The sequence below is a fragment of the Hippocampus guttulatus genome, chromosome 9 (genome assembly GCF_054856545.1).
Source record: "Hippocampus guttulatus isolate MCC_2025c chromosome 9, RoL_Hgut_1.0, whole genome shotgun sequence".
Classification (NCBI taxonomy): domain Eukaryota; kingdom Metazoa; phylum Chordata; class Actinopteri; order Syngnathiformes; family Syngnathidae; genus Hippocampus; species Hippocampus guttulatus.
This window is the reverse complement of record NC_141269.1, coordinates 636,606-659,686: the sequence shown is the minus strand read 5'-3', so window position 1 is coordinate 659,686 and position 23,081 is coordinate 636,606. Positions and strand designations below refer to the sequence as shown.

The 23,081-nt window shown below is 49.2% G+C and overlaps 1 protein-coding gene across 1 annotated transcript in view; it reads right to left on the bottom strand.

The window, feature by feature from the left end:
* Positions 1-497: 497 nt before the first annotated feature.
* mad1l1 (mitotic arrest deficient 1 like 1) overlaps positions 498-23,081 on the bottom strand; it is a 30,489-nt gene continuing 7,905 nt past the window's right edge. The window contains exons 10-18 of the mRNA XM_086119503.1: positions 20,214-20,300; positions 17,747-17,891; positions 14,458-14,598; positions 14,258-14,314; positions 12,598-12,689; positions 12,392-12,482; positions 7,987-8,206; positions 7,336-7,529; positions 498-764 (exon numbers count right to left, since the gene is read on the bottom strand). Of these exons, the coding sequence (XP_085975629.1) occupies positions 612-764; positions 7,336-7,529; positions 7,987-8,206; positions 12,392-12,482; positions 12,598-12,689; positions 14,258-14,314; positions 14,458-14,598; positions 17,747-17,891; positions 20,214-20,300 (1,180 nt within the window). The 3' untranslated portion in view covers positions 498-611. The remainder of the gene's footprint in view (positions 765-7,335; positions 7,530-7,986; positions 8,207-12,391; positions 12,483-12,597; positions 12,690-14,257; positions 14,315-14,457; positions 14,599-17,746; positions 17,892-20,213; positions 20,301-23,081) is intronic.

Genomic DNA, 23,081 nt, shown 5'->3' with positions numbered 1-23,081 from the left:
ACTAAAAGCGAGCAAATCATTCAACCTTCACATTTGATGGCAAAATATCACACTCAAAACAAAACGGTCGACAAAAATAAATATTTTGAAAAACATTGAAACCTTAGTTGAAAACCAGTTTGACACACAGTTTGAAACCCTAATCTTTGTTCAAATCCGTAAGCCTAGTTTTCAACCCTTCTTTGAAACCTGAACCATAGATTTTAAACCGCAATTTGAAACCCTAACCCTGGTGCAAACCCTTAGCCTAGTTTTAAAACCTAATTTGAACCCCTGACCCTCGTTCCAAGCGCTAACCTTCGTTTGAATCCCCAACTCTAGTTTGAATGAAAAAATTGAAACCCCAATCATAGTTTGAAACCCTCGCCCAAGTTTGAAACATTAGCCCCAATTTGCAACCCTACTTCCGAGTGGAAATCCAAACAGATTTGTTTCTTGCTGTTGCTTTCACGCGAATTATAAATCCAAAACGCAAAAAGAAGAGAGAGCGACTCGACCCCGGAACCGGATTCCTTTTATTGACCCCGTCCTTGCTCCGGCGCGTCTCCCGCAAGACAGACAGAGGTTTCTTCAACATAGAAGAAGCAGAAAAAGCGCGGGGGGAAAAAAAGTCAGGCGACGACGGTCTGCCGCCCGAACAGATCGATGGTCAGGGTGGCTGTGAACACGGGGATGCTGTTCTGGTGGTGCAGGTGCAGCTCCACCAGATCGCCCAGCGTCCGCGAGAAGGCCGTCTCCATCAGCTCCATGCTGCCCGACGGACCCTAAACAAGCGAACCAAAAAAGACACGCACGCAAGGCCCTCGGTCATTTCCTTTCAGCTATCAGACACCGATAAACTTTTTTTCTGAAGGCGATTCCGCTTGAGAAGCTTCGTGCTGCGTCGCGACCGGGTCTGGATCGGCTTCGTTACTTTGGCTGTGTTTTAGCTTCGCCAAAAAGCTCGCTTTAGTTTTAGCTGGAGTCTTCTTTCGGCTATTTCGACATGGTATATATTAGTTGTATGCGATAAAAAAAATTAAAAAAAATCACCCAACGCGTTATCTGAAGACACGGAGAACACCCTTTTGTTTTGGGGGATTTGCAGTTTTATAAGGTCAGAAATCATTGCCTTAAAAAAAAAGAACATTTGTGTATTTTGGAATCAGAAAAGTCAAATTGGTTTTCAATTCAAATCCAATGAAAATAATGCTCGTCTCTTTGGAGTTACCTTTCATTCGGATCGGTTTGTTGGCACAAAAGCCATTGGCGCGATATCAAAATAGCATCTCCCTGGGTTGCGTTGAACGTAAAAGAAAAAGATTGATTGGCCTCATATCGCAATGTTTCGCATTGGTAAAAAACGTATCGCTGCACCCCTGACGTACATGCGCGAAATTGATATCTACACTATCAAGCAGACACAAAGTAAAAGAATTCAAGCCGCATCACTTTGTCAGGTTGCCGGCGTCTCCTGAGAGAATCGGCAAGATGGCGCGTGTGTGCGCGCGCGCGGGCGCAAATCTGTGTGGATTAATTAGACGCCGCAGCTCCAGGCGACGGCGTGGAGGAGAAAGCCATGAGGGAACCGAAGGATGGAGTAATTAAAACATGGCGTCAACGAAGGAAGGAAATCAGGAGGGGGGGGGGGGGGGCGCTCGCCCGGGGCCGGGGTGCCCGGCGGCACACTGGGAACTCACGCTGACGTCGTCTTCATATTAGCTCAACGCTGGCACGACGACGGAGAAAGTCTTCGCTCTTTACGTGAGTGACTGCCGAAAGTCGACGTACGGGCGATCGGCGTGATTTCGAGGCGTGGGGGGGGGGCAGCGCTACGGAGGTCGACCGGCGTATCGCGGAGACGACGCTGTGCGGTTACCATGGCGACCACAGTTTGCCCTCCCTGCAAACGTCAAGTCACGAGGGAAACGCCGTCGCGGGTTTCCGATCTGTTTCAATCGTGACCGCGTCAGGCCGACGTTGGCGTTGCCGCCCGTCGGCCGCGCGCTGAAACCGTTTCGGACCTTTCCAGAAACAACGCGCCAGTTTGAGCGCAGGAGAGTCGATCAAGTTGAAGCGCGTCCGTCGCGAGAAATCCCGGACGCCCCCTTTCGCGCCGCCTCTTCGAGCGAGGAACTTGGCGGGCGGTCGTTCTGTGCGAAAGCCATCAAAGAGTTGAGGCGCCGCGCGGCTTTGGTGCGCGGAGGCCGAACGAGGACCGCGATCAGAAAAAAGCCTCGCTCGCCAAAATCCCGCTTTGCCGGGCTCTGCGTGAAAGGCGGCCGCGGCTAGCCAAAGTGATTTCATTTCCAAAGGAAAAAGCGTCCCCCTGGAAAGGAGCGCTTGCGCCATTCATCCGCTCTTTTCATTTGTCTACCCGATTAAAGGAAATCAATACTCCCTGGCTTGAGATGCAGGGCGGGGCTTATGAGTGACCTCATCCAAGCGAGGAGTCACGCGCCGCCTGAATGCTAACGGCGCTGCCCCCCCCCCCACGCCAACGGGCGGCAAGAAAAGTGGTCAAAGATGAGAAAGAAGGCAGCAGCGAGCTAACGTTTGCTTTAGGGATGTCACTGGGGGGGGGGTTGCAGGAAGTCTGCCATTTTGTTTTGGATTTTTGACTAATTGGCAATTTCCACAGGTCCTTCAAAGACAAAGCTGGTATACGAGACAGATGTGCGATGCTACATTGCCCCCCCCCCCCAAAAAAAAACAACAACAAAAGGTTTGCCAAAACTGGTTTTTGCTCTCACATTTGGGTGGAGCACAGCGGCAAAGTCGAATGATGATGTGTGAAGTAGAGCCAGCCAATCACTGAGCCACATCGGAGAGATTTTGTCCAATCGCGCCACGATTTCAAGCAGGCATCCCAGCCGCGGAGGCCGGCGAGACAGTTCGACACGGCAGCCATTGAATCGGTCCATCACAGTCCGGTTTCGGGGCCGCCGCAAAAAAAATCACTCCGGAGGTGGCAAGACATTTTTTTTTCAAAATCTTCGGCACTCTCGAGGATTTGCACACGGGCAAGTCCTCCTGGACCCCCCGCGCCCTGCCCACCACCTCTTCCGGCCACTCCCTTCAGGTAAGCGCTTTCAAACCACGCGCCGCAAAACCAGCAGACATTCAAACAGCTTCTTCCCTGTCGCCACGAACACTCAAATGTAGAGTGGCTCTTTGCGTAATTGCGCACCCCCCTGTGGAACAGGATTAGCGCACCGCTCCTCGGAGCTCCGGCTCTCTCCGTACTTGAACGATTGGCATCCATCGAAACGCCCACGAACTGGTGCCTCGAAAAAAATGCCGCGACGATGATCGGCACCAACCGCACGACCGTTGTAAGTATCACGACACTTTAGCGCCGCTCGCTGATTCACAGCACAGCTGTCGTCGGGTGTTACTACTTGCACAACGGTCCCCCCGCGCGCTTTCGGAAGGGTCTTTCGATACTTGTCATGTCTTTGTTTATCGCAGTTGCCATAGCGGCGTCGCCGATACGACCGGAGACAAATCCCTTGCGTGTTCGACATACTCGGCCTCTCAAAGATGATTCCGAAGACAGAAGTGCAAAATAATTAGCTTGTTCTGAAGTAGCTGCGGCTAACATTCCGCGACCATCAGTCAACGTTGAGTGTATCAAATGGCACAGCTGTTGATTGGCGCGTTGATGCGAAGGGTGTGTGTGTGTGGGGGGGGGCATCGGGCTTTAATTGAACAAATGCATGCAAAATGCAAATGAGCGGCTTTCAATTTAAATGCAGATTTTGGTATTCAGGATGAGATCGGCGCCGCCTCGTCTTTCCATATTCATATTCCAATCAGCGTCGCGTCGACCGCCCGAGCGCTAAATATCGAGTGACTCCGTACGGTGGGGAAGCAGTTCGGCTCGGCCGATTTCATCACGGGAAACGATTCAACGTTTCAAAGTGACAAGTGAGCACCTGGAGCGAAACGAGGAGAGGGGGCGGTGTCACGCATCGTCAAGCTTAGCCTTTGATCTTTCGATGTGACAAGCAAGGAAAAAAATTAAATGCCCGGCGTCGGGGCATCATTTGTCCTAATTAAGAACATTTGGGAAGAGTCTTAGCAGAAACTCGCAGCGTGTCGATGTGTCGCCACGAAGCCTTGAACCGCTTCGCCGCACCCTGTCGGCGCTAATTGGTTCGAGCGTTTGCGGCGCAAAAGTCCAATTAGAAAGTCGAGGCCTCTCAATTTGTTGGGTGTTCTGCGCCCGCACGAGGATGCGAGCGCGTCTTTGAATCTGGCGCGAGCGTCAAATACGGAGATGAGGTCACCCATTCCGGTTTGTGAGAGGAACTTTTCGGGGCGCGTTCTGCAACTTGGACAAATTCCGACTTGGGAAGCCAAAAGAAGGTCAATTCCAAAAGTTGGACTGCGAGCAGAGCAAATTCGACGTTTACGGTTCTTTGACGGATGGCGCGGCAAAGACGGGCCCGCTAATTAGCTGGCGCCGAAAAATGGTTTTCGTGAGCGGCCCCGGTCCATGTTTACAGCCGCGGGCAATGAAAACGCCACGAAGCCGGGCCGCGACGACCTCCCGGCGGACAGGTGGGTGGCTAAGCGGCGTTGCCTCGGCGACCGCGGACATACACTGCGGACAAACAAGACGCGCAAAGGGGGCGGGAAGCTTTCAGGCGGCATCAGAGTCAACAAGCTCTGGATTTGAAACTGCCGACTTTTCCCTCGGAAGGTTTTGAAGCGCGTGGAGAGAAAAAAAACGAACTAAACCATTTGTGCGGTTCATTCCTTATTGCCGTGTTAGGATTAAACAAAGCGAATGTCGTCATGTTGATAGTGACCTTTTTGCATCGCCGCGCTGACATCTGCATATATGCTCTGAAACAGGCGTTCCGTCTTTCGTTTCCCTTCTGAGTCATTCGGCTGACATTTTGGCGCACTTCGCTCATTGACTGCCTTCAATGTTTTTTTTGTTTTTTTTTGGTAAAATGGAATCCAGCCCTTCACGGCCATTGACGCATATAGCCGTCAACAGGTAGGCATGGAGGAGGTCGTTTGTGAAATTCGGGTGCGTCAACCGCCGTCCCCGCACAATTTGCTGTTGCATCCTTCCGGATAGGAGATCAGCACAGCCTTTGAATGAATGAATGAATGAATGAATAAATAAATAAATAAATAAAACATGGGGGCGGTAAACGAGCACTGGCAGACGAGTTCAGGTACCTAACACTGGGTCTCTAAAGTGGTAGGGCGGGGGTCTTGATTTGATATTGACATCCGACATTGGTTTAATATCAGCCATAAAAATGGTATCGGATTATACGTACGAGCAAATACACTTGTTTCAAATGTCAAGGCATCGCTGTCTATGTATTATTTATTTTTTGGAAGTATCAATGCATCACTCTGCGTCTTTTAGTCAAGTTGATAGGATTGACCCCCCCCCCCCTCCCCCCCACGCAGAATTTGCGCACCTTGCACATTATTGCGGTGAGGTCAAACCTTTTGCAGCTCTCGTTTCCAAAGTGCAGGAGCCGCGTTCGCCGAGGACGAGCTAGCGTAGCTTGATGGCAAACGGCAGTGCGATGGCAGATTTCAGATAATATAATAATAATAATAATAGATTTTATGTCCCCCCCCCCCTTTTGACTTCAGAACAATTCGATTGAACAATTTATTTTGTTTCTTTTGTTCGACAACAGTTGCTCTATTTGGTGATTGCGCGCGTGCGCCGATGACGTTCCGCATTAGTCGAACGCGCCTCGCCACAGCCGAGGGCCGCCGAGACTGCGCGTGTCATTCTCACACGGACGGCAGCCTGAATACTAAAAGCGTCGGTGGCGCGCGTGCGAGGGAAAGCGAGTGAGTACGTCGTGGTCGGACGGAGGGGGCGTGCGTGCATGCGACTGTGAGACCGCACACTTATGTGGGCTTTTCGATTGTGTGCGCGCACGCTCTGAGGTGAATAAAATTCGAGGGTAAATTATCTCTTGCGGCAGGGTCGCAGGTGGATTGGATGCCGGCGCCCTCCTCCTCCTCCTCCTCTTTCTTATCTTTGAATTTGTGATTATCGCGTAGACACCATCGTTCACGCGCGGAGAGGAAAGCGCCGAGCGCCGGTCAAACGCCATTCGCGCACCGAAACACCAGCGCCTCGTCAGGCGCGTCGGCAGACTCGGAGGTTCTTTCAATGGCGAATCAAGATGATCTCGCGTCATGACGATCGCTCGCCTTGCGTCAATGCGGCGCAATTTTTCCTCCGTACAGCTACGGAGTGCTGCAACCGGCGATCGCTCATTTCAACAATCAAGTCATCAATGAATCGGATTAAAAATCTACACATCGCACCTCTATCCGTTCATTCAAAAACAGGAAATTGTTTCAAATCCATAATGTTGCAAAAAAAAAAAATTTTTTAGTTCATGTTTTCAACACAAAGACGAATAGTCCGCCATCACGGAGTACAAATCGAAATCGGGATCGTATTTGTTGTTGAGGAAGCTGAAATTTGGAACATTTCACATTGAAAAGTGGATCTCAGCGATGAAGGGATGATGACAGCCTAACTTGACAACGGACGAGTTAATTCATCGACGCACCCCCGCCTGTGGCAACGACTTAGTGAGACGATGGGAGTGTGCGCCGACCGCCGCTAACGTGACGTTGAGAAATTGGCCGTTTGGATTTCAGGAGCGACATTCGCCTACCGTACAATGAGTGGAAACGATCCGGTGGAGAATAATCCCGAGAGACACGTGCGTTCGAACAACGCGCTGCCTTAAAAATGGGATTGCTTCACCACAACTGCCCCTTTGCACAATGGGGGAAAAAGTGGATTATTATGAATTTGACTACGGGAAAAAAAAAAAATGTATGGGGGCAATTGCCCCTTCTCATCAGGTTAACGCCTTGCAAAACACTATTCAAAGAGGCAAAACATTTTTTTTGAAAAAGTCGCTGATGGCCCAATCCAAATGATTTGTACCGGTTATAGTTCATGTCATTTTTTTGGAAAAACATGACCAGGGTCGTGCTGACTTAATAGATTAATCGTGCTTAAGATAGCACTTGCTCAAAGGCAAAAGGACTCCGTGCACACGTGTGTGTGTGTGTGTGTGTGTCTCTGTTTGCAGCTGGTAACGATTTATGCAGGTGACACCGCCCCTGTCATCGGTCTCTGCCCGGCAACGCGCGCACACACAGGAACAACTAAAAGAGTCTTGCCGTAGCGTCGTTCTCGCTGCACGGCTGAGTGCGGCGCAAAGCAATAAGGTAGCCTAATGGTTCATAAATGCGCTCGCAGCCCGCAAGGTCAGATTGGGTGTGTGTGTGTGTGTGTGTGTGTGTGCGTAGAGGAAGAAGATGCTGCGAAAGGAAAACCTTTTTGAAGACCAAGCAGTCCTCCACGTGCTCGGCGTAGACAGAGGTGAGCCGGTACTGGTTCTCGATGGGCATGTCCAGCTGGTAGCCGGTCAGGATGTAGCAGACGGTGCGGAACTCCTGAATCTTCTGCTTGAACACCTCCTTGAGACGCTGGTTCTTCAGCTCCAACAGCTCGATCTGCTTCAACAAATCTGTGAGGGGAGGGGGAGGGGGGTTGCAGACGATGTATTGTTTTTCCACTCCTCTTTAGGAATAGCACCCCGCTTCTGCTTGGGGGTTGACTTTGGCATATCGGCCGGTAGGAGTTTGTTAGAGTACAGCTCCAAAATGGCGGCTTCAGAACAAAATGGACGACTTCGTATTTTGAGACCCTTTTCTGTCCACTCAATTCAGTCAAACTGGGTGGGGGACAATCGCTGGGAATGAGGGGGTTGCTCCACTGAAAATGGCTGCGATTTCATGAGTTAACACTGAACTGTTGTGTCCTTGCCCGTTCGAACCGAGTTGCCGAGCAAAACCGCAGCGCCCAACTGCCACGCCTCTCCGCTGTCGAGCGTTCCGGGAATCGGTCCGCTCATTTTGACATTAAACCAAAACAAAGGGCCACGCGAACAAAACCGATGAGCGAAAAAGCGGCGGGCTTCTCACCGAGGACCTCCTTGGGCGGCGGCAGGCTCAGGTCGGCCGAGTGCAGGGCGGCGTCGGCGCGGGCCCCGCGGCCCGCCTCCTGCACTTTGCGCACCACGTCGCGGAGGCGCTCCACTTCCTGCCGCAGGGCCTCGGTCTCCCGCTGCCGCTGCCGCTTGGCCGCCGCCGCGGGGTTCATCTTGAAGCCGAGCACGCGGGTCTCCAGGGGGTCGTAGTCGCCCTGAGGGATCGCAATCCATGAATCGAGATACGGTGGATGGCGACGGCTCAGATGGCGAGCAGCGATTGCAAACCGCTGAGCGCTAACAACTTCAAGGTGACCTTTTTTTTTTTTAAATACTTTTTGGGGGAAAGTGAAAGTGAGTGGATGCTTTGGGTACAAAGTGCACCAAGACAAAAATATATGATATGAATAACACGCACGCAGACACACAAATCTTTTTTTTCCCCCCCTTCGCCCTACACTCCTCGCGACTGACTTGGGACCATTCGGCGGGCTACCAATCGATCGCGATCGACATATTGGGCACCCCTGATGTAGAAAATACTTGCACAAGAATCTGCCTCAGAAAGAGGGATCCACGGATCGAGCAGCCCCCACAAAATAACAAGGACAACCCAACTCACGGAGTAATACGGAAAATGGCACCAGAGGAATCAAACACAGAAGTGGGAAGCAAAAAGTGACCCCCCCCGCCCCCCCAAAACAACAACTCTAATTCAATCATTAAAGAGAAGCAGAAAGCGAGCGATTTCTCCCTTTCCTCAAGCCAAAACAACAAACGAGCAAATGAATCTTAACCACGGCCGAGTCCCGCAGAGGCGGCGGCGGCCAGCACGCCAGAGAGGAATCAAATTAGCACTCGTTGCGCACGGCCGCCGGCATTGGCGAGCGACGTAAACGACCGTTTAGTTGGCAACGACGGCATTTCAAAGAGAATCGCCAGCAAACGAGTAAGAATCGCAGAATGTTGTGGCGCGGCTCGACATTCTTTCAACAACAATAATGACGAGATGTGGTGAAAAGGACCTCGTCCGCTAGGGTCAACGGATGCGTTTGGAGGAGTGGGCAGGGGGGGGGGGGGGCGGGACAAAACAAACAAAAAAATCCCATCCGAGTCGCAACTCAAGTGTTTTTCTCAAGCACTTCAAACAACCAGCGCTGTTGACAAAGAGAATGGTGCAAAAATAATTCACAGAATAAAACAAAATGAATATACAAGACAGTAGAAAGCACAAAAACGGTCCAACTCCAAATCACCACTGATTTAGTCTCGGATATCGACACAAAAATGCCTACGTTTGTTTCACTGTGGACTAACTGGCCTTTGATTTTGACAGTCGCGCCACAAACGTCTTTGCAATGGCAAGCAAATCTTTCCATCTCTTGCCCAAAGCCAAACTTTTGTTTTTGCTCACTTATCAAGATGGCACAACCAAAAGGGTTCGAATGCGCATTATGTCTGACAAGAGCCAAATAGATGCAAACGGATGGCGGCGGGTATTGGGGCGTCGTCATCAAGTGGATCTTTTCTCATCTCACAAAAAGAAACAAACAAACAAACAAAAAAAACCTAATCCGCCGCAGCGGCTCGCTTGATGCAATCGCTTGCAAGGGCAACAATTTTCTCCCGTCTTGGGCCCTTCACAGCAACAACACATGGGGGAAAAAAGGCGGAGAAATATTCCGCCGGCTTCACTTTGGTAGGAAGTGAGCATCAAAAAACAGGAAGCGAAATTGAACAGGAACAATGTTGACGCTTTAGCGCCCGACTCGCTACGCGCTTGGATATTTGCCGGGCTGCTACATTGGGACCGGCGAGGTCGGCCGCCATCAATATCGCATCTTGTGGCGAGCGGAAGGAGCCGAGGAAGCAAACAAAAGCAAAAAGTTGTTTTCTTTCAGCAAGACCTTGTCAAGGATGCGGCAGGAAGGACCAAAGGCCTTACGTGTGTTTTGGAAGACGTCACACGCCGCGCGAGTCTTCAATAAGTCTGACGGAAAAAGAAACTTGATATTTATGAGAAGAAAAACAACAACAACAAAAAATCGGAGACGGTTGTCTTCAGTGAAAGGAACGCAAATGTTTTGGAAAAAAAATCGAAGGAGACTTTGGACTTCAGCGAACAGAGCGGATATGGATGTTTTAGGCAAAATCGAAGACAACTACGATTCAAACGTACATCTCTTTCTTTGTTGTTGCTCAGACATTGCAGTCTGCCAAAGCACTTTCAAATTCAGTGAATGTGATGCGTGTTGTTGGAAAACATCCTCGACTTCATATTTTAGTCTTCGGGGGATCTCGATTATTTGCGCCAGTAAAAATCAAAGACGCCTTCGTCTGCATGAGACTTGATCTTGAGTTGGACTGTCTTTGCTTACGGTTGCTCCGCGTACGGCACTTTGTCGACAGCGCCGGTGGTTTGGAAAGATATCTGGGAGTTGAGAAAATATCCAAGCAATAATTTAGTCTTCGGTGAACACAACGTGCAGTTTTGTAAAGACTGCCAACGTGGCCACGGCGACGCCCGCTCAAATCTCGATATGGCGACATCATCCGACAAGCCCGTCGGGCCTTTTCATGCGCTAACTTGCAGTTATTCCGGCAGCGAGGCCCCCAGCCCCCCCGATGAGCGTGGCAAAGTCGAAGCGGGGAGAAAGCCGCGGAGCCGAGCCGAGCCGATCCATCGGCCACGCTGGCGCGCTCGCGCCCGCATTTTCACGCTAATTGCCTTCAATGAAACCATACCCATCCCATATTGACGCGGTTCAAATCTTTAAAATTCAATCAATTGGTGGAATATAACCTCCTGAAAATGACGTCCCAAACTAATCACCGACTTTGACCCGATAGCTCGCGAAAAAGATTGAAAAAGAGAGAGAAAGTGCTCACAACTCAGTGGAACCGAATGCGCGCGTTCCATTGCCAGGCGTCACTTTGTGGAACAATCTGACTTGTCAAATGAAAACATCTCAGTCCCTTTTGTACTTTCAAGAAATCAATGACAAACCAAAACTGCTATTTAGCAGCGGAAATGATCGATTAGAAATCAGGGAATTGAATCCATTCTGTTTTGCGTTGTGAAATTCTGTTGAGAAGTTGGCCGTCCACGGTTGCGGTTGTCGTTTGTTTTCTATTGCTAAGGGGCTAGATACTCTTGTTTGTGTTTGGACTTCTTTCCGCCCCCTAACTTTTCTTGTCTTTTCATAAAATAGATCAATGAAAATGAAATGTGTCAACAAAATTTGGATCGCAGTTGCACAACGTGGCAATGTCGCAAACCGAAGTCCAACGAAAATAGACGGATGCTTTCACACGCGCTAGGATGACTTTTTTTTTCAAGCCGCAGAAATCCAGTATGTGCAGTCGATCTACGCTGAGGTTTAGAACAATATTTAACCTTGTGGGCAATAGCGTGTGAGTGAGTTGAGTGAGCGGGCCCTTACACGCAGAGTAGCTAGCTTATGTTTTGCCATCGATAAGAATCGCAATTGTCGAGTTTCGCACTTTGTTTGATTTGTCTTTTTCAGAGCCGTGTAATTTTGTAAAAATTACACGGCAAATTCAGCCTTTTTTTTCCTACTACTTTGAATTCAAGTCTTTTTTTTTTTTTGGATTTCTGGAATGGATCCATTGGATGAACATTATTTTCTGAGGGAAATTCTGCTTTGGATTTCGGGCCATTTGCTTTGAGTCCCACTTTGCGGAAAGGAGCAATCGTGGAAGCTGAGGTTCCACGGTGAGAGTTTTCGCCGTCGCCCCGCCTTTCTGAGTGAAATCACCCCCACCGTGCGGTCCGCCACCCAAATGAGTTTGACACTCACAGTGATCATTTGACAGTTTGAGCCCTGCGAGTCCTGCGGGACTCGCTGATCAGAAAGGTCTGAGTGCCAAATTTCGAATTCTGAAATGGTCTACTTCTTCAATTGCATCCGATAATAACACGAACAACAACAATGTACATTGATCATAGGTTAATTTCTTATCAACAAATGCTGCAAAAATGTCAATAATTCAGGGATACAAGACTATTAGTGCAAAAAACGATCCAACTTTAGCCGCTTCCTCTGTGGCAACACTCGTTTTAACGTGACACGACTTGGCGATCGTCTGCTTTCCGCGCGGCGAAGGCCGATCTCGCCAGTCTCGTCTCGCGAGAACGGAAATCTCGTCACGTGAGATCAAAACAACAATGGCGGCGATTGTTAAACTGCGATCGTTGCTGGAAAAAAAAGGTTTACCGCCGTTTTTTTTGGACCAAGAAATTTCCTTGCATCCCAAAAACGCACATCATTTGGAACTTTGCGTCTGGCGGGAAAATTCCGCGTCTAGGAACGAGACGGCTGCGCTCGCGGCCTGGCCCGCGAGAGGGCTCGCAGAGGCGGGAAGAAGAAGGCACTTACCTGTAGGTCGAGTCTCTCCAGCCGCATCTCCAGCATTTCGTTCTGCTCCTGCAAACGCTGGCGCTCCGCCTCCAGATCTTCAATTTTCTGCCTGGAAAATATCAAGAGTTTGCACCCGATGAGCCCCACTGACGGTCGATCGCCGCCCGTTGCGCAAAAAGCCGAGCGCCCGACGGCGGTTGGCCGGGGCGGGCGTCGCCACCCACCTGAGCATGGTGACCTCCTCTTTGCTCGCCGGGGGGACGACATCATCTGCGGAGGTCTGCAGCTTCTTCAGCGTTTCCATCTCAAACTGCATCTGTAACGGAGGGGCGTGTACATATTTACACACGTACACACAGACAAAGACATGTATCGCTCGCTGGCATCATCAGCGAATACCCGAGACGCCGACAGAGGGGCGGTATCGCTCTGACGCGATACCTGATATCGGGACTCGCGTTTGCCGCGAAACCAGATCCTCAAAGTTCCTCGGACGGTGGTGGAAAAGAAGCGAATGAATCTCCATCTGAGGTGTGCGCGTTTTTGTTCTGATTTGGCAACATTTTCTGGGAAGGTTCCCTCTTTTTCCATTTCCACACCAATTTGCCTCCTTTCGCTGACAGCATCTGCCGCTAATCCTCGCCGCCGCCTCCCGGAGACAGATAAGTCATTACCGCTCTGGCAGACAGGTGGATTTCACGCGTCAATGGCTACTCGCCGCCCGCGTTGACGTCTCCCCGGCAACGAAGGGCCATTAAAATGTAGGACGGAGCGCGCGCGGACGTGGTGACAGTCAAAGTTTAAGAAGGCGAGCGCAGGGGCGCACGTCTGTCTACTCCTCGAGAGAAGACGTACGGTGAGCGGACTAGAACGTGACACTGTACCGTGTAAAAGATTCGTATATGAATTCATATCATGCCGGCCCCTTTTTTTTCTCCAATTGGGAGAGGCGGCGCCAGCCAGTTTGGACCATTTTACTCATTTTTAAGGGCTAACCGAAAACGGAGGTCAAGAGTTACATAAACATGGAACCAAAAGAAAGCTTTCACCGTCTTCTTTCATCAGGAAAAAAAAAGTCAACCTTTAACCATTCTTGAGTAAACAGCAGTTGAACATTGGCAGGTTTCTTGGAAATGCTCGTTTCCGAGAAATACTCAAGAGAAAAAGAGCTTTTTGTGCAAGGACGCATTTCAAGCAGAACGTTCACTTTGATCCTATTTTTTGGGGGGGGAGGGTTGCATTTGTGATACCGCAAAAATCAAAACAATGCTTTCCTCCTAAATAACAACATACCCAACACCCAAAAAAAAAAAAGGATGTGTGCATGTGAATGGACGTGCTGACGGTTACAGTGAATCTGAAGGGAACCGTTTTATACAGACGCATTTTCACTTTGATTTCATTTTGTTCCCAAGCCCCCCACCCCCATCGATTTTTGTTATTGCATCAGCTTTCGTTATTTATAATAACCTCAGACATAAAAGTATCTTGAGGTTATTTGTATGTGTGGAAGGACTTGCAAAGAAATGTTGATGCAAGAAAAAAAAAACCGAACCTTTGCTCTGTCGTTTTTCAGCGCGGGAACCGAAATCCAAACTGTACCGCGACTACAATGGCGCGGCATTAACAAATGGAGCTTTTTTTTTTTTGCCGTGCCGTTGATATTTTTAGCCGGCGCTTGAAGACAGGAGACGTTTTTTACAGCGCAAAGCAACTCGTGAGGTCAAAGAAAGCGAGGCGTCTGACGGCACCACTCGACTAATTTGCAGTCGATGCTTGTTTTGCAAACGCGCGGGCTTGAAATGGGTGTGTGTGGGGGAGGGGGGGGGGGGTTGAACGGAAAATTGCGCGGGGGAGGGTGTGCGTGAATATATTCGGACTTACGGTCTGAAGCTGTAGTTTAAGTGCGCCGGTCTCGTCCTGTGCTTTGGTGAGCTGGACCTGAGATCATGAACACAACACGATAAAAAGAATGTGGACATTTTGAAGCCATTTTAGTGCGAGACAAAAAACAATAGATGTGTATATATCTGCGAGAGTTCCCCAACGGCGAGTGGGCCTTGGAAACGGCGACCGCCACACACCTGCATCTCAGCGTTGAAGCTCTGCGTCTTGCGAAGCACTTCCTCCGCCTCCTTCAGACGCTTGCTGAGCTGCGGCGAGTGCTCGGCCGGCCCCAGCTCGCCATCGTACGACTCCAGGATGGCGCGCATGCCGTCGCGTTCCTGCACCACACGCACGCACACACATTAACCGAGTGGGAAATCTCCGTCCTGATCTCCTCATGACTTGAGGGGTTTTTTTTTTCTGACACCTAACATTTGTGAACGAAAATGAAGCGTTTCTCGTTTTTGCTATTTCCCCGATTGGCCTGCCACTTGTCAGCAGTTGGCGTGTGACAGACAGGCAAAGGCTTTCTCCCCCCCGCACCCCTTTTCTTTTGGTGAATGAGGAACAGGAGGCTGATGAGAGGTGCCCGGGAGTGACGCTTGTCTCCGTTATTTCTCAGGCATTTGCACGATTTTCATGCGTGGCTGCATGCGTCTGCATTAGAGGTGTTCAAATAAATTGATTCATCAACAACTCATCGATTATCAAACGAATCAAGAACAATTTGAGTCATCGATTAATCGTTTGAAGCCATTGTAAAACTTCAAGTGGTTCCGATCGTCTCATTTCAGCCTCTCGGCAGTACTGTACGTATTTCTGAAGTTCTCGGTGATTATGTTTTGTGTTTCACCAAAATGAGACCGTTGCAAACTTCTGCCTTGACTTTGGGATGTCTGCGCCGCTGTGGGAGTGGCCACGGCCGACTTCAATCGCGGGCAATGAAAGAGGCTCCTCTCGTTCCCTTTTGTTTGACACGCCGTGCGAGTCGCACGTCAGAGTCCTGACAGGCGCAAGCACAAACGCGGGCAGAGAAAGATCACGCCTAAAGCCAGCGGGGGTGATTTGAACAACGATGATTCAGAGGTGGGGCGGCCCGGTAGTCCAGTGGTTAGCACGTCGACTTGACAGTGCAGAGGTACCGGGTTCAATTCCAGCTCCGGCCTCCCTGTGTGGAGTTTGCATGTTCTCCCCGGGCCTGCGTGGGTTTTCTCCGGGTACTCCGGTTTCCTCCCACATTCCAAAAACATGCATGGCAGACCGATTGAACGCTCTAAATTGTCCCTAGGTGTGAATGTGAGCGTGGATGGTTGTTTGTCTCTGCGTGCCCTGCGATTGGCTGGCAACCGATTCAGGGTGTCCCCCGCCTACTGCCCGAAGACGGCTGGGATAGGCTCCGGCACCCCCCGCGACCCTAATGAGGATCACGCGGTTCGAAAAATGGATGGATGGATGATTCAGAGGTGTCGATACTCGCCGTTTAAATACGCATGAACGAAATCTGTCGTGTTAAGTCGCGCTCCGACCAGCTGTACGGTTTCGATGGGTTTTCCGCTAGCAAATGATCACTGTCAGCCGCATCTCCGAGGCAATCCTCCTCAAGTCGGCGTCTTCACAAGGGTCACTCAGTGTGACGTCGCGCCTCCAAATAGCTCGCCACTGCCAGCGTGATCCACGGACATCAAATGAACAGACCGGAGGCGAGATGTATTTGCGGGACTGACGTATTTGGCAGTTTGAGGGATAATACGATGGGATATTTTGGGGCGGGGAGGGATTAAATTTGACCTCGTGAAAAGTTGGAGGCTAAGTAGAATTTATTTACTTGCACTAAAGTAAAGAAAGAAAGCCGAGTGGGCAGACTGCACTGTCTGAAAAAGTCAAACCTAAAAGGTCATCGCAACTGCATTCATTGGTGTCGGATCCGGGAGCGAGCACAGTTTAGCTTCGGATAAGCGGCACAAACTGCACTCGACCGTCGGGAGAAGGCGTCGATCCGTCGTTGGCAAACAGCGCACAGAAACACATCACGTCAAAACCAAAAGCTAAGCGGTTCTGCGGTGCGAGCGCAGACGAGCGGCACTTAACATCGGATTCGTGTGTACCGACGTGCCCGGAGGTCAGTCAAGCGGACCCCTCGTCCAAGTCACACAACGGCATTCTCACATTTTTGGAACTCCACAATTACAAAACTACAATTATTAGGCGCCCCGTCCATTTTGGAGAAAATCGAAGACTTTTAATGATGAAAATACTGGCTCTTATTTTCAAACGCTGCCCTACTGTCATTTAATAAATGTGAGAACATTGTAGCTTTGATTGAGCGTTGAGCGAGTCAAGTCAATTCTGTTTAGCACCGAGCGCGTGTCCTCACAAAGCGCCGTGTGACCGCCAAGATCAATGCTCAATGGGGCTGAAATTGCTTGAGAGGGAGAAGCCGGTGGCCTCGTCATGTCATACAACCCCCCCCCATACCGCCCCCAAAAAATGATCACTGTAATCAAGTCCCAGCAGCGAAATAGGGCGTGGCTGATTTGAAGGTGTTACGGTCGCGTAACAAACCGCAGAGAGAAAAAAGAGGGGGGGGGTGGAGAGCGAGACAACGATGAGGCACAAAAGGGACGTTTGGAGGTCGGCTTCAACAGCCGAGCCCTGTTGGCGATTTGCCGTCTATTCACGCGCGTTTCATCTAAATCAAAAATCTGTCAGATAAAGACTAAAAGGCTTTTAATTTGAAAAATAAACAAAAGGGAATGGGAGGGCGAGATGATAAAGAAAAAAAAAGGCATTAGCATTTTTATGGCCTTTTTAAAACAGTGCCTGCAGCTCAAACGGCTGCCACAAGGGCGGCGAGGCGAAGGCCGTGAGCAGGCTTACTTTGCATCAAAAAGTCCACTTTGCGACGATCATTTCATTTGCAACGGGTCTTGTGAAATCAAGTGTGTAGCCGAACAACCAATAAAAAAATGATGAGATACTCTTCCATGAACTTGTTAAAAAAGCAAGTTGAATTTGTAAACATGAAATACTCCGTCATGCACCATTAAATGTTTGTCGGTAAACAATGGACGAGATGTTTTCAGCAACAAGTACCTCCATTGCTTGACAGAACATGACATCGTTTAAGTCCATCTCATAACGATTTGGACTTGAAGCAGGAGTGCCCAACCAGTCGATAGTCAGCGGATTGGTCGCACAAATGTGCAAGCCCGCTTCTAACCGGTGATGTGCTTTAGCGCCGCATTATCGGATCACAAATTGGCCTTAAAAAAGGCCAATTTGTGATCAAATATGCCGCATTTTTAAGTTGGTCTTGATCACTAGCGGAGCTACGTTTTTTTGGGAAGTGTAAAAAGTTGGGTTGGGTACGATCTTGAAGGCCGAGTACATCATAACATCCGCCATTAGCCAATTCCGGGGCAAGGAAACGATTCCCTGCGCATGCGCTTGTATGTGGCTCGGGGTTTGTGTGCGCGTGTGTCACACCTTGGTGAGTAGCAAAAGCCTCTTCTGCAGCCGGCACAGGAGCAGAGATTGAGTCTCCCGCTTCTTCTGCTCCTCCAGCGTTTTGCTGCGTTGCTGCAGCAGCTCCGTCTCCACCTCGGAAAGCGAGCGCTCCACGCTCCGGATGCTGTTTGGCAGGGGAGTGAGCAGGGACGTCCTTTATACAGTGCCGTGAAAAAGTATTTGCCCCCTTATTGATTTCTGTGTTCTTTGCATAATTATCACACACAAAAGATTTCGCTTCATCAAACCAATTTTAATATCGCACAGAGACAACCCGAGGATGCCCTATGTGGAAGAGGTAATTGCGCCCTGAACCTAATCATGGGGCGTGCCACCCTTGGCAGCTGTAACTGAAATCAAGCGTTTACGAGAATTTGGGAAATCAAGCGTTTGCGAGAATTTTGGCCCACTCTTCGCAGAATTGCTTCAACTTGACCATATTGGAGGGTTTTCGAGCATGAAATGCCCGCGTAAGGTCACATTGGATCGAATGTTCTCCTCCAGGTATTTTCTGGCAGACAGCAGAATTCATTGTCCCATCAATCACAGCAAGTTGTCCTGGTCCTGAGGTAGCAAAGCAGCCACAGACCATCACACTGCCACCACAGACGCTAATGGGCCTCACATCGTCCAAAAAGTTCAATTTTTGACTCATCAGTCCACGGAATGTTTTTCCAAAAGTCTTGAGGATCATCGAGATGTCCTTTAGGCAAATGTGAGAGGACGGCAGTGGTTTTCGCCTGGGAACTCTCCTAATGATGCAATTTTTTTGGGCCAGTGTCTTCAGCAATATAAAAAAAAGCAACATCTCTTATCTTTGCTTGAGCAATCTACTAATCGAGGTAACATATTTTGTCGTTGCCTTTGCTTTGTCAACGCACAAAATGCAAGATATCTTGCGTTCACTTTGACGAGATAAACAACTACGTCACACCTTTGCTTTCATTTTGGCACTACCGTATTTTCCGCACTAAAAGGCGCACCTTCAATGAATGGGCTATTTTGTAATCGTTTTCAGATATTGAAAACAATTGATACCTCCCCCTCAAAAAAAAAAACTAAAAGAAAACAACACATTGTGGATCAATGACACAAGCCCAAAAGAACGCTGCTCGTCAAATCCTCTCAGAGATGATATGCTGCGCTGCTGTCAGGGCTGATCGATAGGACGGTAATTATACAGGGTTGCGGGGGGGGAGCGGAATAATTACATGGCGTCCCTTCCCTCCCCTATCCTCTCCTCTCTGCCGTCACCCATTTTTCTGTTTCTAATATTCTGTAATGAGGCCCATACGCCGGGCAGCGGAGACGCTTGTTAGCTAATGAAAGCTTTCGGAGGAAGCCTCCCCGCAGACGTTCACCTCGACCTAAAGAGGACGCCGTTAATTAGGCCCACTTTCTCTTCCTTTCTCATCTCTCTTCCCTGCGCACGTGCGCTGCCGTGAGCTGTGCAATCAGAACAGGGGAGCAGTTTAATTAACTTGGTGACAATTAGGGAGTTGTCCGAGATACGCTCTAATGCAGTGGTCACCAAACTACGGCCCGCGGGCCGGATCCGGCCCCCCTGAACAATACCAGAGAGTCTTTTGATTTATTTTTCACCTATGTATATTTGTATTTTATCATAAAATTTGGCTTTTGCAATAAAATTTTCCTTAGTTATGGACTATTTTCATGATTAACTATTAGCTAGTAACAATTTCATAAACACATACAGTATAACGTGACATTTGTTCCATCCGTGCCGTTATCTGGCAACCCCAGAAAAAAAATCCTAAACCCGTCCCTCTCAAAGAGAACGTAATCATGGCGAAAAGGTGAGGTAAGAGAAAAAAAATTATTCAGAATACAGGGAATTTAACCCAAAATGGAGAAACTTTTTTTTTTTTCAATGCAAAGAAAAGATTGTCTGTCTCATCTGTCGGTGGCGGTATTCAAAGAATACAATCTGCGGAGACACTATGAATCCCGTCACAACAACAAGTACGATTTTTTGCATGGGCAAATGAGAGCAGACAAACTGTCAACGCTAAAAAGAGGAACGTTAGCTCAGCAAAATACATTTGTACGCCAAGCTCAGCTGAACCAGCCATCTGTTCGGGCTAGCTTTCGGTTTGCTCAACTGATAGCAAGCAGCGGTAAGGAGAGTTTGTCAAGAAATGCATGAATGCTGTCGCTGAGGTGGTGTGTCCCGAGAAGAAAGACGTCTTTAATACCGCGAGTGTATCAAAAAAAAGTTATTTGATTTTGTGTGGGTTTCTGGGAAACAATACATTTTTACGTCTAGGTACTCTTTTGCTGTTACAAACTGACCCCGGCCCCCCCCCCCATCAGAGAAGCGAAAAGTTATGTGGCCCTCACAGGAAAAAGTTTGAGGACCACTGCTCTAATGGATATGAGGGCTGTTCTGGAGGAGGGGGATTTTGAGAGGAATTGTGGGGGTTACCGGCTGTTGAGTGCGTAGTTCTGTTCTTTCAGGACAATTTCCCTCTGATGGATCTGAATCACCTCTCTGGACAGATCCTCGGGTTTCCTGCAACAAACAGCGGCCGGCGAGATCAACGGGACGGCGAGCCAAAGCGTTTTCCATATTGTCTTGCTGGGTGTTATACCCTGCGCCACTAACTAACACACGCACACACACACACACACGTCATGACGATGCAGAAGGTCGCATTGGTAAAATGAGGCTGAGCGCACCACGAGCGAGCTGTCGTTAGCGTTCGCGTTGGGAGGATGGCGAGTTGTTAGTCCGTGCCTTTCGGAAACAACTTGTGCGCATTCACAAAGCCGATGCGGCTTGGCGCATTCAGATGATTAGAAATGTCGACGACAGTGCCAGGGTGTGAAGCCGTTTATACCGCGGTCAAAAATTTCCTGACCCTAATCAGTGTCGCAGGCCAGCACATTATTTGTAATTTTTTCATTTACTTTAAAAAGTGAGCGGAGGTATGAACAATGTGGCAAATGGCCGCTATTTTATGGGAATTTTCACAAACAACAGAAAATAAAATAAAAAATAGGGAGACATGGAATGAGCACTTCAAACATCTAAAACAATCTTCCCGAACGAATCAATTAGGGCCGCGATCGGCCCAGCATGAAATTCTTGGTACCTTGGCCTTTGATCATAATCGATAGGGTGACACGGAGCAATAATCCCCGGAGGGGTGATGGAAAATCAAGCAAAAATGGCATTGGGACCATGGGAGTTGATTAAAAAAAAAAAAAAAAACTCGAGCTTTGGTTGACTTGTGACTTTTACTGGAGTATCAGATCACGTCAATTGCGCCTGGGTTGATGAAAAACGATAAAGCTGCTGATTCGGAAGTCTCTGTATTTATGCCGCTTGGCTGGGGAGGGGGAGGGGGAATCGGGGACCCAAGTAATCTCATGACTAAAATATGAGGTGCCGTGAATCATTCGATGGAATAACTACAGTGATTCCGCGCGGGCCCGAGCGCCAGCAATCGGCTTCAAAACAACATGGCTGTCTCAAAATAATGGGAGGAAAATGCACCAATTATGAGCTCTGCATGACTTTCTTCGTTGCGGCGGCATGCAAAAGCGACTTGGAACAAAAGGTGCAAAGGAAAAAAAAAAAAAAAACAACACCACTTGTGGTGCAGATTTCAGGCAGATTTTTTTTCAACACAAAGCCAATTTCTTTCCCCAGTGAATAACGCACCAATCCAAAAACCTGGTGGACATCGATCGAGGTTCCACCTTGGCGGAGGCCTGCACTTGACACAGGTTAACCCAAATCTAAGATCTTTCATTTTTCTGTGTGCGACCCTCAAACGAAAAAGTTTGGACACCACTCTCCTAGACCGGTGGCGTCAAACATACGGCCCGTGGGCCGGAACCGGCCCCGAGGAGGATTGATCAGGCCCATAGGACAATTTAAATGTGGGGAAAAAAAGCATAAAAGACACAGAATGAATATTTTGAATTAGAGGAAATTTGTGGATTATCCGCTAGGCGGCACTCTGTTTTCTCCTTCGTTTGTAAAGTGAAGGCAGGGATTAAATTTAGATTTTACATACACGTGTAAATGGCTTAAAAATGCCTTTCTTTACAAGTCTCGTTTCATCTCAAAATGCATGACTATATTTTTCAATACCAATTACTTGTTAAAGGTTTTGCGCCTTTGTGCAATCAGTGGGATCAGTTGCAATGCAGATATGTGAACGATCAAAGTAAATTGCACATTTGTCTCAGGAAATCTAAGGTGCTTCATGAAATGCTTTGTAAAAGATATGTTCATTAAATGTCGACATTTTCCTAATGTTCTTGTGCTTCACCATGCCCAAAACAAAGGAAAGAGATTGGCAGCGCATGGTATAACTTTCATGGTCCGGCCCACTTGACATCTACCGAGGCCGTATGCGGCCCACAATGTCAAATGAGTTTGACACCCCTGTCCTCGACAACGCACGGACGATCCTGACTTGAGAAAAATAAATAATTAAAATCAACGATCCTTTTGTGGATTAACCGAGCCCCCGAAAAAATCAGGCGCAAGGGGCCATTGGCGCAGTTTCCCTGACACCGTTTTCAGCACAACTGGCCGTGGGACAAAACGTCGGCTATCAGCACGCCTTCCCTTGACGTCTCGACTCGACATATTTGTGCTTCCGATGCACGATAACGCGAGGATGAAGTGCCGCTGAACCTTCGTGAATCGATCCCTCCTAACAAGAGGGCTAATTAGACGCGACTCGTTTGCAAACATCCACGGCCCCGCTGGGACAAGACAAAGCGAAGAGGAGGCATAATCCGGCGCGGTGCGATCGGAAGGCGGCCCGGGAGTGGTTTCTAAATATTTATTTGCTGCCTTTCGTGTTGAGCCTCAGTCATGCGGCTGCCCTTTGCCGGCGGATTGGGCGATGCACGTGTTTATTTTTGGTTTAGGCCACAGCACGGAGGCGCAGCCAGCCGCCGACACTCGAAGAGATCATCGGAGCGGTCCGCGGGGCGGGGGGACAGGCGGCTCAAGCTGACGGCGTTCTCACGAAGGCAAAGCCGGGGTTCTGCCCCGTCAATTTCCAAAGGTGACTGATGAGAGTCCAGATGCGCCGCCCTGATATCTACTCGGCGTAATGACATCGGTTGAGATAAAGCTCATCCAAGTGTCATTATGGCGCCTCATGGGGGTGGGGGAGGGTGGTCACACACCTCGCCCCGCCAGTGTGGCGCCACTTCTCCAGCGACAGAAGCTTCCACGGGTGAGCGTGACAGAGGAGTGCGCAGAATGTTGATTCGCTTCAGGCACAGAGGGTGAGACGCAGAGATCAAAATTCACGGATTGATT